The following is a 21,797-nucleotide window of genomic DNA, read 5'->3' on the forward strand; positions in this document are numbered from 1 at the left end:
CAGGGCTCCAAGTGATCCCACCCTGATTCCAACACCCCCATGTTGTTCTTGTTTCCTTGGAGGCCTTGAAAACTGTGCATGCACAGCAACTGGGTTCATGTAGAGCCATCCCAATTCATCTGAGAAGTGATTCTCCACTTGGGCATCAACCCATGACCATCACAGGCTATGTGAACATGTCCTGGGTTTATCGGGTCTAACTATATCTTTCAGAACACTGATTCCAGAACTCTTAGGTAACTCAGAGATCAGTTGAAGTTAATGTGTAAATGTGCATTTTATTTATAAAGTATTGCTCTTCAAAATATGGCTTAAATCATGCTTTCTTGTGTGCCTTTGAACAAATATTTTAATTTAAAAAATCATTGAGACATGTAATTACAGAATGCCCAGAAGTTGTCATGAGTATTTGTTAAGTTTGTTTATGAAGAACTTAAGCCCACTTTAATTTCTGTTTGTATATCGATCTTCCCTGAGACAAAACATCTTTTATTGTTTACTCCCTTGAAAATAATCTAGTCCTAGAGGCCAGCAATAACTTATTAGACAGAAACCAGACTATTTAATCACTTGACTTTCAAAATAATATTTAGATTGAAAAAAGCAAATTAGAAGAGTTTACAAAAGGAACTAATGATTGTCATCCCACACTCTTCTTTTTCATTTTAAACTTTTTAAGAAAGTGATCTTTCATCATGTCAGTGAAACTTTAGTTTCCCTGAATTTCACAGTCATTTACAAGGTTGAATTTTTTATATGATGAAATAATACTATTTTTAAAATATTAATAATATTACACGGCCATAACTGCAAAGTCAGTGATAACACATTTTATGACAAGGTGTGTGCTGCATTATTTCATAGTACATTCATAATCCAAGGTCATGTCGGACATATAACATTACCATAATTTTCTAATTAATTTGTTCTTTATACATGTTTATACGTGTTCCAATTGCATTTCATTAATTCATCGTTTTCTTGTAAGTTTGTGCTTTCCTTCCATGTTCAAAGAATCTCTTTAATTCAATTTCTCTGTTTCTCCTCATACAGTCTGGCAGCCAGATATGCAACTCAGTCTAATCACAGTGGAATTGCAACCAGTCAAAAAAAGCCTACTAGGTCAGTTAATATTCTCTAATTTATTGCTTCTTAGTGATATTCAAGTAAATACCCAGTGATATTTTGTCCTATCTTTTTTTTTTTTAATGATGCACTTCTGAATGAGAAGTTTAGAGCACTAAAGTTTTCCAGGAAGATTTTCATACACAGTCTCAGGGATGAGCGTGTTTGTGTTAGATAATTACATGGGTTTTGGCATCTTTTTTAGTTTAGTTATATGTAGTGCTATAACTGGGCTGAACTCTAGATTCTAGGTTTAGAATCAATCAAGAAAACCAATACTTTGAATGCCCAATTCTTTCCAAGTCACATAATCTGGAAGTTATACAACAAAATTGTAATTGCTTTTTGAGATGGGCATGCATTCATTATTGCACATTTTAATGGAGAACTGAAAAGCATTGGTAGATTTTAGTGGGGAAGTTAGTACCAGGTCAGTCTGGACTGTTCTTCTATCTATAATAGTTTAATTTTTTTGCTTCTTTATGACATAGGTATAATAAAGACAGCCTGTTATAATAAATGACAGTACCTTATGTACTGTTTGGAAAATAATGACCTATAAAAATGTTTTGAAAGAGTTTGATTTTTAAAAAATGTTAAGTTGCTGAAGGCATGATGGTAGCATGGAACAGCTGAATACAGCCGCAGCAAGAGTTTTGCACCTCTGATTAGTATGTGATCCTTTGTGTCATCTTACTCACTGGGGAAGTATCCAGCAGTGGTTTATGAGCTATTGTTCCATTGATAAATCGTATTATGCAATGTTTGACCACAAGGAATGCGTCTGATGCTTTGACTGGAGGTAGGTGTCTTTCCCCTTGCCTTGGCTTTCTAAGTTATATTCATTTCCAGAGTAGCCAACATGATTCTGGAAAGACAAATTTAAAAGGTATTTAATTAAAAACTAGAATAAATGATATAAATTATGATGGGTAAGGAACAGTGACCTGCTATGCACAATGAGCATTTTTTTGTTTGTTTGTTTGTTTTTGTTTTTGTTTTGAGATGGAGTCTCACTCTGTCGCCCAGGCTGGAGTGCAGTGGCCGGATCTCAGCTCACTGCAAGCTCCGCCTCCCGGGTTCACGCCATTCTCCTGCCTCAGCCTCCCAAGTAGCTGGGACTACAGGCGCCCGCCACCTCGCCTGGCTAGTTTTTGTATTTTTAGTAGAGACGGGGTTTCACCGTGGTAGCCAGGATGGTCTCGATCTCCTGACCTCATGATCCACCCACCTCGACCTCCCAAAGTGCTGGGATTACAGGTGTGAGGCACTGCGCCCGGCCAGCATATAAAATATTTTTAAGTACTGTATTTTGATAGATCTCTCTCTCTCTCTCTTTCTCTCTCTCTCTCTCTTTCTCTCTCTTTCTCTCTCTCTCTTTCTCTCTCTCTCTCTTCCCCTCTCTCTCCCCCTCTCCCTGTCTCCCCCTCTCTCCCTCTCTCCCTCTCTCCCTCTCCCTCTCTCCCTCCTCTCTGCTTCATCTCATTTCCCTTTTTATTACTTTGATGAATAATCTGAAGGCCTGCCCTGGCCACCTGTCAAATTAGGGTAATGAGAAGAGCAAATGTATTTTTAAATTTGTTTTAATTTGTTCTTCTAAGGACTGAAGATCATTTGACTTCATGGATTGCAGTAAAGATTAAAATGTATTTTAATTATTTTCGGGAACAGGTCAATTCACATTACAAGCAGCAAGTTTTGTGACAAAATTTGTTTATATGTGCGAGTTTGGAATGAACTTTCTAAGCCTATGCCTATGTCTACAGAAATAATTCTCAGATTTATTATGATTAGGACACTTGGCCAAATTCATTAGTTGGTTTCCTTCAACAGAGTGCAATCACTGGTTCTGTAAATTCCTAGCATCTCTGGTTATTGTGCTATACCTAACGAATCCTTGTAGATTCACTTGAACAAAAGTTAAATGCTGGAATCATTTGGAAAATATTCTAATATTTTATATGACACAATATCCAATTAGCAAAATAGTTAAAGGGATTATTTTCAGCCATATGTATTTAAACACTAAAATATAATTCACATTTTGAAGCTATTAACCGTTCTAAGAAATCAACAGTTTTGTTTTTAAGTTGGTATTTGTTTTTTTTATTCTCTGATGTTCATTCTATTTTATAATGACCGTTACTATTATAAAAACACTTATATTTTCTGAAGGTGGTTTGATGTTCTAATATTCTATGAAAATGATATAATCAAGTAGTAGTATAAAGGTGAGTAAAATGTTGAGCATGTAACAGCTGGATTGTGAAATTTTGGTATATCGGATACCAATATGAGAGACATTAATAATCTTTGCTTTAAAAAATTTATAAAAGATGATTATAAAAAATAGTGCTATATTTGTAGATTTTCAACTATTGTTTTCCTTTCAAATAAAAATTTTCAGAGTAGTACACAGTGACATTCATATGGTGGCAGAAAATACTGAACAAAACTTTCAATATCATATTTTCTAAATAAATCTTAGAATGTCATTATTAGTTCTCGGCCAGATGCGGTGGCTCACGCCTGTAATCCCAACACTTTGGGAGGCCGAGGCGGCATCACTTGAGGTCAGGAGATTGAGACTAGCCTAGCCAACATGGGGAAACCCCGTCTCTACCAAAATACAAAGATGAGCCGAGCATGATAGCCAAATGCCTATAAGCCTAGCTACTCAGAGACTGAGGCAGGAGAATCGCTTCAACCCTGGAGACAAAGGTTGCAGTGAGCTGAGATCGTGCCACTGTACTCCAGTCTGGGCAGCAGAGTGAGACCCTGTCTCAAGAAAACAAAAACAAAAACAAAAAAAGAACGTCAATATTAGTTCTTCATTTCTAATTTTTAATTTATAGATTAAATATACCTATAGAATATATATTAGTAGTATAAAATCAAAAATCTAGTAATTGCATGTTTTAGGCACAATTCATTACATAATTGGTCACTGAAATTTTAATTTGGAAATTGCTTAAGAGTGAAATGAATGATCCAAACTGATATTTTAGTTCCAATAAAGCAACAGTAAGTTATAACCTCCAGTCAAACCACCTCTAATTATAAGATAGTCTGTTAATATTTCTTCATATCCTATCATTCATACACAAAGAGTAGCTAAAGCTATTGTCACTACATGTAAGCATATTTTAAATTGTCATCCAGCTAACAGTGATTTTCTTCTGAGATCTGCATCTTTTCTTGTTATATCTCCTCTGTGATCAGTTGGCCAAACTTGTGAGATAAGCAGCTAAGTCTGGATGCTTATTTTTGTCAAGAAAATGAAAGAGGTTTTTTGTGTGGCAGACCAGTGAAATATAATTTAACTCATGACCTGGGTCTTGGTACCATGTTTTCATTAGTGTAGCTAAGTAACTTAGATATTTCAGTGAGCATTAGCTATTCCCTCTTGTTCAGTAGCTTTCTTGTGATTAATATCCAAGCAAACTTACTATATAACTACCTACAATAAAAACAAATGCCTTATACACTGAAAAGAACAACTTAATAACTGAAATAGCTGATGAATATGCTCAGAATATAAAGTTAAGTGTTATTGTTTCCTTTACTTTTCATGTAATTGTTATAGTACTTTAAGGCAAAGTTTTATTCATCAGGGATGGGGTGAGTATGACTTTTTTTAGTTAAGGTTTGTTTTAATTATTCTATATTATTATAATTATGGAGGGACATGTTTATTGAAAAGTGAAACAAGATTTTTCTGAAGATCTCGAACATTGGGCTTAGCTATTTATTTGTCACTTCTATCACCATTTTCTGCTAAATATATTTTAGAACATCCTATGTTGTAAATTTCTGACTTTTATGTCCCTACTCAGCACCTCCTGCTCCTTACCTTTTTGTAATGTACAATAATGATGTAATTTTTCTCCTACTATTTCAGGCTTCCAGGGCCCTCTAGGGTGCCTGCTGCAGGCAGCAGCAGCAAGGTCCAGGGAGCCTCTAATTTAAATAGGAGAAGTCAGAGCTTTAACAGCATTGACAAAAACAAGCCTCCAAATTATGCAAATGGAAACGAAAAAGGTAAGTGTTTGTTACATCATTATGACACAAGTCTAACATGAGTCTTGTGAATTCCATGCTAAATCTAATATTTGAGCAGCCTAACAGCTTTGGGCCTAGAGATGTTATCAGTGGAGTTTCTTTATGTTTCCTAACTGTCCCCTCCTGACTGTCAGTTTTCTGATCTGAAGAACACTTTAAACAAATAAACTTATTTATTTTAAGTTGTTAGTTATATATGCAAGTATAAATACTGTTTTTTAAAAACAGGTCCTTCCAAATGCTTGTAAATCACATTTTCTTATGTCTTTTTATGTTTTTGAAAATGTATCCTGAAATCATAAAGCCATACTGAATTTATTTGAATTCTTAGCTTCAGTTAAGAGTCATAAGTGTTTCTGGCAGTTAAGTTGAAACATAATTACAGTAGGTTTTTATCTTTGCAAGCAGCAGATCCCAGAGATATAATAACCTCAGTTTTCCCCAAAAGACAAATTATTCACATTTGTTTTGTTTTCTTGAAATAGTGCATAACATAAATATCAAATCACAAAATCAAGGACATTAAGTGAGAGTGTCTGTTAAAGGCATATTATAAATTACTCGTATGCTGCACAGTTCTCTGTGATGTACAAAGTGGGTATTTAAAGAGGTGCTGATTTGATGCTTGTCACCGAGTAGCAGGGAGGACGGGGATGAGTATGTGTAGTTTACACCTCAATCATGAGGAAATGAAGAACTTGTGCTGTTTTAAGTAGTATGGCTGTGTGAGGAACTAGGGTGTTCTACTGGATTTTGAGGAAGTATTTTCAAATCAATAGAACTTCAAACTTTTCTTCAGAGTGTTAGGCTCTACATGGAAAAACACATGAAATTAAAAAGTGGCACAAATGTTTAGTTAGTAGAACATTTGGCAAATTGTGATCGAATAATTCAACCATGTGCAAACGTTTTTGCTCAAAATAGATAATTGTGAATTGTTTCATATAGGCAAATGATTAGACAACTTCCTCTTACTCAAATGTGAACGGATAGATGTGATCTAGAAGCAAGACACTCTTGTGTGAATATTCCCTTTTGCCTAAAGCAAAAGTGGACAGACTTTAAACCCCTAAGAGTAGAGCGGTGTGTGTTAAGATTGTAATATCCTAAGCTCTTGAGTTAAATGGAAAATGAAAAAATAAAAGTGTGTATTTGGAAGTTAGGAATGTTTTCTTTAAAATGTAAAATAAAATTTTAGATTTAAGATCACAAGAAATACTACCAAAGACTTATAGTCTTCCTGGGGCTGAGGGAGATGACATTTCCTCACCAGAAAAAATAATGCCCTCATTTCCTGACTTTTCTTAAAAATATTATACAAGTTCAGGCTAAAACTTCCTTTACATGTGGGAAATTTCTAGGGGAAGCTAACAGGCTCAGAAATAAAGATGTGTTAATTAGGCTGCCAAAGTGTCCAATAAAGCAACATGATACCACCACCGTTATTAATATTCTTGCAAGAAATTACTACTAATGTTTGTAAATAGACTTAGAAATTCATTCGATGAATTAACACTTTTATATCTTAATTTATCTGAATTTTTCTGTAATGTGAAAATATTTTCTTTAACTTATTTCTGGCATCTAAAAGTAAAATTCCGATGATAGACAAGCATTAATATTTTTCCATGGCCACTCAATTCATACATACCTTCCCTACCTATGCTTAGAAAGTAGTGCAAAATTAGAAAGTAGCAATGTTGATAATAACCACAAGGTGGAGACAGATGTCATGTAATATGCAGTCTGCTCATATAAAGCATGTTTCCTTAGACAAGAGTTTTCGTATGATACAATAAAGACATCTGGAATTTGTCTTCTATGCAATATGAAATTTGCTATTAAACGTGGAGTTAAAACTTTATGTCAATAGATGCAATGACAATGTTTATAAATTAATTATTTCATGCTATATTTCCAAAATATTATCTTAAATTATAAGAGCAAACTAGATAATAATATATTACATATAAAACAGTTTATAAAAATACAAAAAAATTAGCCAGGCGTGGTGGTGGACACCTCTACTCCTAGCTACTCAGGAGGCTGAGGTAGGAGAGTGGCGTGAACCTGGGAGGTGGAGCTTGCAGTGAACCGAGATCGAGCCACTGCACTGCGGCCTGGGCGACAGAGCGAGACTCCGCCTCAAAAAAAAAAAAAAAAAGTTATAATCTATTCTGTGTTCAAATGGTACATCTTTTAATAAATATGTTTGTTTTAACTTTTTTAAATATGAAGATTTATAGTTCTAGAATAATGTTTATAAAAATATACAAATCCATCTGGTGATGAATTGACCTCTATCACAAACTAGTTTGCATATATACCTTGGGTGTGACCAGCCAAGGTAAAAAATCAATAACTTTTAAAAGTTATGGTATTATACTGATAGAACTCAGAAAGTCCTAACTTGAATATTCTTATTCTAATTCCTTTTCCTTTTTAGTTATTAAAAATAAGAATATTTAAATTAATAACAAGATATTTTATTGGCAGGATTAACAAAATTATCTGTAATGTGTTCCTTGAATGTTTTTAAGTGGAAATATACTTTATACATTCTTTAACAAGTCTGAGGGGATGAGTTATATAAATCATTTCAGGAATCTATACAAGCTGTAATACATAGTAAAGGTTTATTCACAATTAAAACAGCTTCACTTCTATATTAAAAAAACAAACTGTTGAAAGCACAGTGGCTTTTCATATGTATGATTGTAAAACAAATTAGCTTTTTTAAAGTGATGTGATGCTTAATGAGAAGAAATCAGTAGAGAATTACAAACTGCACTTCAAAAAATACATCTACTGTCATTTTAAAAATGAACTTTGAAAAAAGAGTGTGCTCATTTTACAGTCTCATTAAATGAATTAAAATATCAGCGAACATTGTAGTAGATTATCATTGGCAGAGAAGGCTGAAATAGAAACCTTAAAACGGGATTCACTGCCATCTGAACATTATGTTCAAGTGGAACGTGGAAACAAATTTCTCAGAACAAGTGGTGAAATGAAAGCAGCATCATTTGTAAAGCATTTCTTTTGAGAGTCCTTCAGTTTCTTCTCCTGATGACCTGCCATTCAGAAACTGACAATGAATAATACACTCTGACACAAGCATTTGTCAATTTGCCCAGCACCATATGAGAGTACTCTAGACAGATATATGTTCTGAGAAAAACCAAATACCTGTTAACTGTAAATCAAATATTGTAGAAACTATGCCATGGTTCATTTGGACATATACTTTGCATGCCCAAAGCAAGTTACCTTAAGAAATCATTCTTGTTTTACAAAATTTGTATTAAAAAATCTGAAAATGCAAAAAAGCTTATTATTAGGAATTTATCCATAGCTTTATTTGGAATCTAGTTTCTTTATTATGATCTATAAACATGCATCATTTGATGGAGTTCCTTAATGGAGAGGTGTTTTTCCATGATGTTGCTAAGAAACATGGCCCGGCACCAGAGGGGATACTACCTGCCATCTTTTTGCCATTTCTCTCCTGTGATTCTTACATTGTACCTGTTTACTCACTGAACCGGGCTTCTTTCTCTTTGTCTAGATTCTAATCAGGTATCTTCTGGTGTGGAAGCTTTTGCTTTTATTTACACACAACACAGAATTAATAAGATGGATGCCGAGGATTTAGCAACATTTTAATTCAACATTATACAGCTATCAGAGTTCATGAGAATTATGCATTAGTCATTAAATTCGGGCAGCCTATTCAGCTAAAATATAGATGTCTAGCTCTTAAACACTTTGTTTTTTAAAAATTACTCTGAAATTACAATAAAGTCAAAGAACTGAACTGTTTTCAAGCCAATGCAAATGTGCTTTAGTTATTATATTACTTTACTGGTGATTTAATTATGTATTTTACTGCTTTATTACTTAATACTTATATAAGCCTAAAATACATTATTAATGTCATAATTTCAGGAATTTTAGAATTCTTTCCATGAGTTACCATAACTAGGTGCATATATAAAAATATATGTATATATCTATATATATTTATATCTATGTATATATCAATTGGTAAGACTAAATAGACTTGGGCATATGTGTTATTGGTTTATGCATACATGCACAAATACTGAGGTGTCCACAAAGTATATATACCTGTACATAAATTACATACTGGCTGGTGGGTGAATGGAAGCTTCTCTAACTTGCGCAACTCTCCACAGAGTGGCACTGTGATATTGCAAATGGTACAGTATAAGCATGTGCAGAATGAACAGCTCTTCCAGGATCCCTATAAAACACCGTCCCATGTTTCTGTTGAGTCACTATAAAATTGATGACTGAGGCAATACACAAGCAATTATTTATGCAAAGCAGTGTGGGGAGGTGCACGAGGAACCACTTAATACCAAGACATATTTAGATTTGAATGCCACTTTTCTTCAGCTTAATTTTGTTAAAGCATTTGGTATGTTGTTGTGAAATTAAAGTCCTAATTATTTATCAAAATAAGTGGCATAGCCACATTGTTTAATCATTTTCCTCTTTCCACCATGATCTGTGATGCTTAAAGTATCCTATATTCAGCAGGGACCATCTATATCACTGAGCACAATGCCTGCCATGCAGGAAATACTTCAGAATTGAATGGTGCTTTTGTCATCATTTTTGTTGTCACTTCTTATATTTCAGAGTTGAAACCTAGTTTGCTTTTATCAAAGCAACACACTATTCGGTGAGGAAAAAGAGATAAGCAGATTAAGATGATCATCTCTATGTCCTTTCTCAGACTGATACCACTCTTGGTAACGTGATGCTAATTCTACAGCTAACTGAGGTTCCAGAGAGAAATGAAACCTCTATATAAACTTCCCATATGCCTGATGTGACTGCCACATTTACATCAATGTATTAATTTTAGAACTAGGTTGGCATCGTTCCCAATTCATCAATATTGTTTATTTCCAAGATGAGATAACTAGACGTTAGTTCTGTGAATTTAGATGTTTTTGCAAGTATGAAGTAATATCTATTCTCACATCAACTTAGAGGAACGGGTGCAAGTAAGATGCTAAAGAAGAGGGTATATAGTACCTGAATAAAGTGACTTGTATGAGGTTCTCCCCATTTATATCCTGCTCACCAAAGAAGAAGGAAAACAAGGAGTTACCCAATTAACTTGACTGTGCGATAAATGTGGCTTGCTGGAGAGCCATTTCAGCAGAATTTCTGGCATGTAGTAAACATGTGGAAAGAAGAGACAGTGAAAATCTTCCAAATGTTTGAGTCAGACAAAAATGAGTTCCCATTTAGATTTTGTTTTTTCTAAATTTTGCCATATGTATGATTGAAAACAAATTACTTTATCTTTCTAAGTTTTCATTTTCTCATTTTTAACAAGAGAGATCATAAGTATATTGTAGATTATTATGGGTTTAAATGAGATACTGTGTATGAAGTACTTATTAAGTACTTGGAATAAAGTAAGCAGTAGATGAATAATAATATTTGGTTATGGTGGAGTTGGCAATGGTGAATGTAGATGAGGTATAAGAAGAGAAAGCAGAAGAGACAGAGTGGAAGCAAATTGCTATTTGGGGACCATAGACAAGAGGTAAGGCTGTAAGCAGAGATAACCTATAAAAATGCAAGATACAAATCCATTTTGGGAATGCCTTTAAATATGTGCATTAGAAATCTGTTATTTTCCCCATGCTGAGATTCATTCATAGTCAGAAGTTGAGTAATCAACATTCAGAAATATGTCATTGAGACCAGGCTACTTATTACTCAGTATATAAATGGCCACGATTATAATTTGTGACTACATTCATTCTGTAGAAACTACAGGTGCTGCCATTTCAGCTGCTGTTGTGGTCTTTACTGTGAGGAGTCCAGAGAGACTCGTTATTCCAGTGCCTTCCTGATGCACAACAACCTATGATTTGCCCTCTTAATGAAATCTGAAGCACCTCATTGACTCTGTATAGAGACAGGCTGTGGACAGATTTAGAGCGGAGCTTCGGGAAGTGTCTTATATGTGTGTACTCGCCTGAGAATGATTTTACAGCTGCTGTTATGACCATTACTGTGGGTTGGATGTGAATGTCATAATTCATAGTCCCTCTTGTTTCATTTTTGGGTGCAGTGATGTTGAAATTCCTCTTCTGTACTTGAACTTCTGTAGCAGTCTTTCTAGCTAATGTCTTCAACTTGTTTCTCTTTTCTAAGGAAAGAGCACCTTCTCTTAATTCCCTTGTTCATCAGCCACTTAAAAAAGCATCCTGACTGGTTCTTTTCTACCCTCTCCGCTCAACCCCACCAAGGCTCCCAGGCACACTCTTACTTCGTAACCTAGTTGTAGATGCACAGGAGATACATACCGAGTATGTGGCCAAAGAGATGAGGAAAAATGACATTAGGAAAACCCGAAGAGTTTGTTTTGGTTTTACAGATTATTTGAAGCAAACTGCTAAACATCCAAGTAAACTCAGAGCTAGCCAAGGTTCTGAAAGTTCAGTGAAAAATGTTAATATTGCATAGCTATGAAGCATGTAATGAACTTAGCAATTTGGGGGACTGTCTTAGGAAACAGTCCTTTAAAACTGAAAAGGCCAGCAGTTTTCAGAATTTGTGAGTCTCCTCAACCCTTGCTACTCAAAGTATGATTTGTGTGTGAGCAGCACCGGCATCATCCAGAAGATTGTTCGCAATGCAGAACCTCAGGGCCCACTGCAGATCTGCTGAATCACAGTGTGCATTTAACAGGATCCCCAGGTGTCATTTGTGCACGTTTAAGTTTTGAGAACAACTGTGTTAAACACTTAGAATGTTTGACATTCTAAGAAAATTACAGAGCTCGGACTGTAGAGTGACAAAATGTGGGGTCAAAGCCTAGCTTCACCATACATTCCTCATTAGGTATCTAAATCATTGAATGAAGCTTACCAAGCTCTGGTTTCTACAAATGTGAATTAGGAATGTGAGCCCTTCCCCCTTCACTGGGCTGTCGTGAAATAATGCAATTAAAGAACCTTCAATAAAATGTCAGTTAGCATAATTACATTTGTAATAATTATTAATATATTCATTATAGAATATGAAATATCTCAAATAACTTTTTTTTTTTTTTTGAGACAGAGTCTTGCTCCGTCACCAAGGCTGGAGGGCAGCAGTGAGATCTCAGCTCACTGCAACCTCTGCTTCCTGAGTTCAAGCAATTCTCATGCCTCAGCCTCCGGAGTAGCTAGGATTACAGGTGTGCGCCACCATGCCTAGCTAATTTTTGTATTTTTAGTAGAGATAGGGTATCGTCATGTTGGCCAGGATTGTCTCAAACTCCTGGCCTCAAATGATCCACCAGACTTGGCCTCCCAAAGTGCTAGGATTATAGGCAGGAGCTACTGTGCCGAGCCACAAATGACTTTAAGATCAGTGTGAGTAAGGATGATTTCAATAGGATGTCATCATGTTCTGCTTAACAATATGTCCAGCAGAATAGGCTTTGATTTTGGGGACTGTGTTTATCTCCAACTCTGTGTCTATATATATATATAAAATTTTATATATATATATAAAATTTTAAAATGTTAAAAAATAGAATAAATGTTTATATAGCTCCCCAAAAATATGTGTAAATGTTTCTTCTGGCTAAAAAACCTATACATCTCCCTTATACCACCTGTTTTGATCCTATTCTGCAGCTCTCTATGAGTCCTCACAACTCTGATCTTCTCTACCATTTTCTTTCCCACATGACACTCACCTGACATTTAATATATACAGTGGCATTTATCTTTTATGACTCTATTTATTTCCCTCCTACAAGATTATAATGTGTCTTGGAATATCTTATATAGAGTAGTCACTGTAAATATTAACTGATGATGTGCCTAGATTCATGTTCTATAAACAGTAAGAACTGAATAACATTAATTTTCCTGGAAAGAGTAGAAAAATATCCCTGTATGTTCAACAAAAATCAGCAAAACATTATGTTCACTGTAGGAAATGCACAGGCATGTACACAGTTCATTGAACCTGAGAAAATTCATTTTGTTTGGAGGAAAAATTCTTAGTTTCTAATTGAATCTGGGTACCTGAGAAACAAAGTTCACTTAATATAATTCTATTCAGGGTATTAATTGGATAGTTACTATTTTCTGTGTTTGTATAGTCAAGGGAATGTTGTAATTGATAAACCATTGAACTTAGCCATCTGCATTTGAGGAATAGTATAATATAGTGGTTGACAGGATTAACTTATAACTCAAGCAAAGTTCAGTGCTCAATTGTATAACCTTGGCCAGATTACTTAACCTCTTTGTGCCTCCTTTTTTTTCACACATAAAATAGGGGAAATAATGGAAAGTTCATGCTGTTGTTGGGAGGATTAATTGAGATAATACGTGTTAAACACTTACTTCAGTGCCTGCCATGTAGTCGGTGCTATATACATGGCATAAAACAGTAATACAGGCATGGTCTTTGCTTTCATGGAATGCACAGTATTGCGGAGGCAATAGGCAGTTACAGTAGAGTGACTGTAATAGAAGGTAATGACTATAATAGAAGGAATGGTAAACTATGGGAGAAAGTAGAAGAGCCACCTAATTCAGACTAGATGCTATGGGGGTCAGAGGTGGGTGTGGGAGTAATTTTTTCCCCCTGAGGAGGTAAGGTCACAGCTGACACCTGATGAATAAGGTGCTTCTACCTGTCGGTAGTCAGTGGACTCCATCCACTACTAAGAATTATTTAAATTATGAGGAAATGTTATTAGTCTTTGAAAGGGATCTGTTGGTGAAATAATCTTGAAACTATTTGTACTTATAGATAATAAGCAAAATACTGGAATCCCTTCACAGAAAGATAATGTATTTGAGTAATTGAATGTTCTGAAGCTTGTAGGATTAGTCTTGAATCAGTCAATATATCCACTGTTTTTTAGAACACCTTAGTGTTTGTGTATGAATCTAATGAATTTTCTAAACATTCCAAAGATGAGCACAAGTAGACTACATGAATATTTTTAAAAGAACAATTTCTCATTATATGCTTTAAAATGTATACCATATAAGCATTTTGACTTTTCAGTGAATGGCAAGATTGAAATATAGAATATATAGGCATGGTCTTACATTATACTATTAGTATTAGTCTTTGCTAATTGAAATGAGGAATTGCACAGGGGTAGAGGGGTAGTAAGAATTAGAAGTCATTGTTAGTCTACAAATTTGTTTAAGAAAATGTAATACAAATGTATTTGTATACAATATTTTACTGTTAATATCAGTTTCAAATATCAACTATGTTATTTTAGGCACACTTAGTTTTTTAGAAAATAAAACCTGTCTAACTCACACAAAAATGCCTGTAACCATTTGACTTCTTTTCCATCTCTAACTTCTTTGTTATTTCCTTCTGTTGTATGTCAATTTCTTTTTCTGAAAAATGAGTTAAGACTAGTATTCTGTACCAATTGGCTTGATTACATATGGTTTATCATGTGTTCTGACTTTTTTTTTAAGTCAGCCTTTGTTTTGAAGAAGAAGACATTTAAAAATAAAAGCATTGTGGTTTTATATTTATAGGCATTTAATAAAATGGAATGAGCTCCAATTCCTGAAGAGTATTAAAACAATATCTTTATATAACATTTCATTAAGCATTTCATCAAAAACAGATTTGTGTTTATTTTTCAATATGTCTATGTTTACAGTGCCACTTAAATGTCTAATTCAATCATCCCCTCATCCCCAAAAACAGAGGGTGAAAGAGGGAGGCATTCATAGTTGATTAAACTTAAGATAAATGACTTGACCAGAAATACAGTTTACAAATGTTAATGCTTGGATGGAGGTCTTTTAACTCAAAGCTCAGTTCTTTTTCTTGATTCTATACCATATTGTAAAATCCTTCCTTTAATTTAGTTTTGTCTTCTTAAAAATAAGACTGTAATCAAGCATTAATTTTACTAGAAAAGTCATGTAAAGATTCACATCATAATGTGACTTCCAAGTGGAATGTAAACAAACACTAGTGCATTAAGAAATAGTTATATGACAAATAGATTTATTTTCCTATAACTCTTAAAAAGTAGCTTGATTTATTCTGACCAGCTGTAGGTGTGCTGGTTAAGAGCAGAGTCTCTGAAATCAGTTCAAATACAGGCTGTCTGACTATGAACAAGTTATTCTCTCCTTGCCTTAGTTGCCTTAGCTGTAAAATGGGGATGATAATATTAATACGAACCTTGTAGGATTATTATAAAGATAAATATAGATAGATTGGTTAGTAGATTATCTGATCTATAGAAGCATAAATTTCAGTAATATACAAATTAAAATAAAATTAACAAAAAGCTAAATTATAAATTATACCCATATTTAATCAGATTAAAAATTAACTAAACAATTAGCTAAACTCCCAGTAGCTTAAGCCAATTTTCAACATTCATTATAGAACATATTTTTATAGGGCAAGGTGGAATATCCATTTACTAATATGGGCTACAGTGGTGGTTGAAAAAGAACACAGAGAATTACTTAGAGGAGGGATAGTGTTTTATTCATCTTTGAATATCGGTGACTAGCAAATTTATTTGGGTAAGACTAATTTCAGAGGGGAAAATAAAGCATAGTCTCCCCCAACCTCCTACCCCAGAATCAATGCCTCTCAAAACTCTGCATTTTTGAAATATGTTTAAAAAATCACATCAGAGAAGTGATTGATGCCACATGTCTCTTTTCAGTTCAGTGGAGAGAGACTTCTATCCATCAATAGTTTGGAAGTTCTTAATTATGTAATATAAATGATCAAGATTAATTGCCTTTTCTTTATTTTTCTTCTAAACAATGTCCAGATTCCTCCAAAGGACCTCAATCATCTTCAGGTGTAAATGGTAACATGCAGCCTCCCAGTACTGCTGGGCAGCCTCCTGCCTCTGCCATCCCTTCTCCAAGTGCCAGCAAACCCTGGCGCAGCAAGTCCATGAATGTCAAACACAGCGCCACCTCCACCATGTTGACTGTAAAGCAGTCAAGTCCAGCCACCTCACCCACACCACCGTCAGACAGACTGAAGCCACCTATCTCAGAAGGGGTCAAAACTGCTCCCTCAGGACAGAAATCCATGCTTGAGAAATTCAAGCTAGTCAATGCCCGGACTGCTTTACGCCCCCCACAGCCTCCCACTTCAGGACCTAGTGATGGTGGGAAGGATGATGATGCCTTTTCTGAATCTGGTGAAATGGAAGGTTTTAACAGTGGTCTGAATAGTGGTGGCTCAACAAATAGCAGTCCCAAAGTGTCACCTAAGTTGGCCCCTCCAAAAGCTGGAAGCAAAAATCTCAGCAATAAAAAGTCTTTGCTACAGCCAAAGGAAAAAGAAGAAAAGAACAGGGACAAAAATAAAGTTTGCACTGAAAAACCAGTCAAGGAAGAGAAGGATCAGGTGACCGAGATGGCTCCAAAAAAGACCTCCAAAATTGCCAGCTTGATCCCCAAGGGCAGTAAGACAACAGCAGCCAAGAAGGAAAGCTTAATTCCATCTTCCAGTGGGATTCCAAAACCAAGCTCTAAAGTTCCAACAGCAAAGCAAACCATTTCACCTGGCAGCACAGCAAGCAAAGAGTCTGAGAAATTCAGGACTACCAAGGGGAGCCCTTCCCAGTCCTTACCTAAGCCTATAACCATGGAGAAAGCAAGTGCATCTAGCTGTCCTGGCCCTTTGGAAGGAAGGGAAGCTGGTCAAGCCTCTTCTGCTTCCTGTACCATGACAGTGGCACAAAGCAGTGGGCAGAGCACAGGAAATGGTGCTGTCCAACTCCCTCAACAGCAGCAACACAGCCACCCAAATACTGCGACAGTGGCACCATTCATTTACAGGTAAGTTGGCCTCTGCTTATCCACAGTTGTAAATATATTTACAGGCCTACATACTCAAAGAGTGTAATAGGGAAGGCTGATAAAGTAGTGCTTTATGTTGTCATTTTGGAATGTTTCATGCTAAAGACAGAGGCCTAGAATTTAGTGCGGAATCTTAGTCTGGAAAAAAGCTTCCAACAGGATCCAGTTTTATTCCTTCTCTCATTCCCTCTCAGAAATCGAGACCTTCAAAAATTAAACTACTTGTTATCAAAAGCCAGCTAGAAACCAGATGCCACAATGTTCTCTTGTGTTTATTCGTATTATTGCTACTACCATACTGCTTCTATTACTAGTAGCAGACTTTTAAAATAATTCTCACTTTTACAGAGTTTATGGATTTTTGGTGTCATCTTTGGGAGAAAGTATACCATAATGGTTAAAGAGGCAGCCTCTGAAATGATAAAGTTGTGGATTTCATTCCTAGTTCTACCACTTTTCAGCTATAAGACATTGGACAAGTTACTTAATACTCTTTAGTCTCATTTTCTTCAGCTGTGGAATAGGAACCATGCACTACTTTGTAGAGTTGAGACTATTAACAGAGATCATGCATATATCATGTTTACTATATATCCTGATGTGTTGCAAATGTTCTTCAAAAGTTATTTATAAGGCACTACTTTCTCCATGTAAATTTTATATTAATTTCCCCCAGCAAGGCATAGGTTTCTAGGTAAAAGGGGTTACATATATAATTTGTATTACTTATTTGGGTTGTATTATTGATTTGTTTTTTTCTTACCTTTTATTTATTTATTTATTTTACTTTGCTTTTTTGTTTTGTAGGCACTGAAATACACAATATAAAAATTTAAAATACATTATTATGCATTTTAAAATATGCATCCTGCCACCCAATTGGTAAAGACAGAACACTTTGCATGTTGTTCTGTGATTTGCTTTAATCGATTAGAGATGTGTCAGTAACTGCTGCGTGCCCAGTTTTTTCACTGCTTGGTTAGTAAGGAGATGGCCTGAGGATCAGTAATGTCTGCTTTGTCCCTCCTTCTGGCAGGTTGGCAATTTAACTACAGAAAGAAAATTTTACAAATAGGATACAGGACCCACTATAATTAAGAAAGGATCAAAACTGTATAGTTTAAAAATTTATTAATTTTTTGAATATAAAACTTTTTAAAGTAAAGCAGTTTATACTGATTTATTTTTTTCTCAATGAAGAACCTAAGTGCTTTTTTTCTGAAGTTTTTATACACTCAGCAAAACAAAATTATTATAATTATTTCATTTACTCTCTTGGGACATTACAATTGAATGCTGCTTTTCTGACTTCAGTAGTACTAATTCATTTAAAATATTTGTATTTGGATCAGATGGGAGTCTGCAGCTCCTTCTGACTCCAGGGTCCCTATTTAACAAAGCGGAATTTAAGATGTCAAAATCATGATCCACATTTCAAAAATGTGAGAAAAAAAATCATGAAGTTTTAAATATGTCATACTCAACACCCTTGTGGATTACAAATATATTCTGTAAAAACATCAATCCTTTCAAAAAATCACAAGTGAATTTCATAGGGAAGTGTAAATCTAGAACTGCTAATTTAGTAGGCTTCTTTCTATAAGTAGCAACAAGCTTTTAAAAAAATTGTTTGCAATAAATTATCCAGTGGATACAAATGGTTTCCATTTGAAAATGTAACTTTTAAGTATCAAAAACAGGAAGCAGCAGAGCAGCACAGCTTAGAAGTTACAGTGCGGATCCCCTGCGTGACCCTGATGAGTTCTCCACTCTCTTGGAGTTTCCGTTTGACCTCTTTAACAACAAGACTATAAAAGTGAGGCATTGTAGCCAAGTAGCTAAGAAAAGAGGCAACAGAAAGACTGAGGCAGGAGGAGAATCCTTTGAACCTGGGAGGCAGAGGTTGAAGGGAGCCCAGATTGTGCCATTACACCGCAGCCTGGGCAACAAGAGGGAAACTCAAAAAAAAAAAAAAACACAAAAACGGTGATAGAATATGTCCTACTCTACCATTGTTCAGAAACAGCATCTTGTGGTGGTTGCCTGAGTGGGAATATCAATGCCACCACTGATTAGTTGTGTTACTTTGGGTCATATATGTAAAGATTCTGAACCACAATTTCCTAATCAGTGAAATAGGTGTAATGGTAGAAGCTATCACATTAGGCTATTTTGAAGATTGAGTTGATATTTATCTGTAGAACAGTATCTGCCACATAGTAAACAGCTTTCCCTAAACTTCACTTTCTAATCCTACAAAGTATGATTGATAAAGGATGCCTACCTTGATCGATTGTATTAAAGATTAAAGAAAATAATCCCATGTAAAATTTTTAGCACACAGCCAGATTTTGAGTAAATTACATTAATATCAGTAATTATTTTTATTATTATCAACAATATACGATAGCTAAAAATAAATAAAATCATGGCTGGCATGGTGGTTCATGCCTGTAATCCCAGCACTTTGGGAGGCCAAGATGGGAGGATGGCTTGAGGCCAGGACTTTGAGACCAGCCTGTACACCAGAGTAAGACCCTGTTTCTACAATAAATAAAGAAATTGAAACTGTCTCATAAAATTTCACATTGAAGTCTATATACAAAGTAATATTCATGCAAAGTGTTTAAATCAATGCAGAACAGTTTTACAAATAGTAATGTAAATCCTCAAAAGGCAGAGTGGTTACTATTCATTCTTTTCAGCTTTCAATGGAAGGTGCTTGTTTATAGTCATGACATTTGGATTATGTAACCTTTTATGTTCTTTCTGACTTTCACTGTTCTATCCCCATGTAAGAATCCCTCCTATGAAATCCCTGACAATTATTTTTGGAGTTGCTAATCATTTGATGACATAACACTAATAATTTACTATTTTATGTTGATATTATCATTTGTTGAGTGTTTACTTAGTGAAAGTCTTTGTGTCACAAAATATATGTGAATTTTCTCATTTAAACTTCATCATAAACTCATGAGAAAGAATGTTATCCCCCATTTTCCAGAAATGAAGAAGCAGAGATATTAAGTCAAAATAGTAATAATCTCTTGAGATCATAAAGCTAGTAGAAATTTGCTTTGCTTATCAGTTCTAGCTACATGACAGAAATAAGAGGTATTGTTACCGGGAAAATTCTGGTTAGGAAAATGCCGATAGTACACTTGCAAAATTCTCAGTCAGAACTCTTTTATAATTGAAAATGGTAATTGCTGTTAATTAGTATAAATTATATAAATGTATACAGATACATATATATGATATATAAAGATAGTTAAATAACTTTTATATAATGGGAAGATTGATGGCTGATGGTGACTTTTTTCTCAGCTCAATTCTAGGTTAATACTTATTCCTTCTGAGACTCTAATATATGCTTCATAATACTCTTTGTCAGAAACTGGAGGTTCAGAGTTCTTTAAATATAATGTGGATTCTGGAAGTTAATAGATTTCCTATTAGCCTAACTTCCTATCTAATATAAATTATTCTGTACATAGTTTCAGTAAGTCAATTATCTCTACAGAGTGATAAAGTAGTTTCAAATTTGCTGTTATTCTTATTCATTTATCAAATAGATATAACTAAGACAAAATATCGAGAATTAAAGAAAATATTTTATTTTGGTTTAAGAAGTTCCCGATAACTAGAGCTACCTGAAATTGGAATAGGCTGCTTTTTATAGTGTTAAGATGACCATCTGAAGTACTTAAAAAGTGGTAAAGTGACCAGTTATTACAGTTTAGACAAAGGGAAATTGCTGCATACTTTTTCATTTATGTACTCATCCCTCATTCTACAAATACCATGTAACAGAAGACACAATTTTTTTTTAAAAAAAAAGATCTCTGCCTTCTGGGAGCTCAGCCTACTAAGGGTAGTAAGAATAATATAATCAAAAACATTAAAGCATTACTGTTATGGAAGTATGTGCAACATACAGAATTAATGTAGAAAAAAGAGGGTTTTTTACAAATCTGACAAAATGGAGTCAACTAATGCATCACCAAGAAGTTAAGATAAGGGTAAGAAATAAAAGATGAGTTAGAGTTTATCACAAGAAAGGAAGAATGTTGTGCTATCATCCAAATTTGATATTCTACAATTTTATAATGCAGGCATGATGGGAAAAATAATAGGTAAATTGTGAGCTGCTATGCAAATACTAGTAACTGGAACTGCTACAGATACTAATGGTTAGAATTTGTAATTATATGAATGAGAGGCTGCATTAATCCATTTTCACACTGCTATCAAGAAATACCCTGAGACTGGATAATATGTAAAGAAAAGCGGTTTAATTGACTCACAGTTCCGCATAGCTGGGGAGGCCTCAGGAAACTAACAATTAAGGTGGAAGGCGAAGGGAAAGCAAGGCACGTCTTACGTGGCAGCAGGCGAGAAAGAGAGGACAGGGGAAACTGCCACACACTTTTAAAGCATCAGATCGCTTGAGAACTCACTCACTATCAGGAGAACAGTATGGTGGAAACTGCCCCCATGATCCCATCACCTCCCACCAGGTCCCTCCCTCTATATGTGGCGATTACAATTCAGATTACAATTTGAGATAAGATTTGTGTGGGGACACAGAGCCAAACCATATCAGAGACTAAAGAAGAAAAGAAACGGAAATAATTTGAATTTTGTTTTTCTCTTTCAATGACCCCTTCTCCATACATCAAATTTTCAGCTAGTCCTCCTAACCCATCTTCTAAAACATAC

General features: G+C 34.9%; 1 protein-coding gene across 11 annotated transcripts in view; it reads left to right on the top strand.

Moving 5' to 3' along the window:
* NAV3 (neuron navigator 3) overlaps positions 1–21,797 on the top strand; it is a 946,218-nt gene that overhangs the window by 726,845 nt on the left and 197,576 nt on the right. For 9 of the 11 annotated variants that reach the window (XM_021923304.2, XM_031651088.1, XM_021923300.2 and 6 more), the window contains 3 exons: positions 1,054–1,122; positions 5,027–5,166; positions 16,028–17,051. In XM_021923304.2, the coding sequence (XP_021778996.2) occupies positions 1,054–1,122; positions 5,027–5,166; positions 16,028–17,051 (1,233 nt within the window). The remainder of the gene's footprint in view (positions 1–1,053; positions 1,123–5,026; positions 5,167–16,027; positions 17,052–21,797) is intronic. The other 2 variants (XM_021923303.2, XM_021923307.2) reach the window with 1 other exon arrangement.

Source organism: Papio anubis, chromosome 9 (genome assembly GCF_008728515.1).
Source record: "Papio anubis isolate 15944 chromosome 9, Panubis1.0, whole genome shotgun sequence".
Classification (NCBI taxonomy): Eukaryota; Metazoa; Chordata; class Mammalia; order Primates; family Cercopithecidae; genus Papio; species Papio anubis.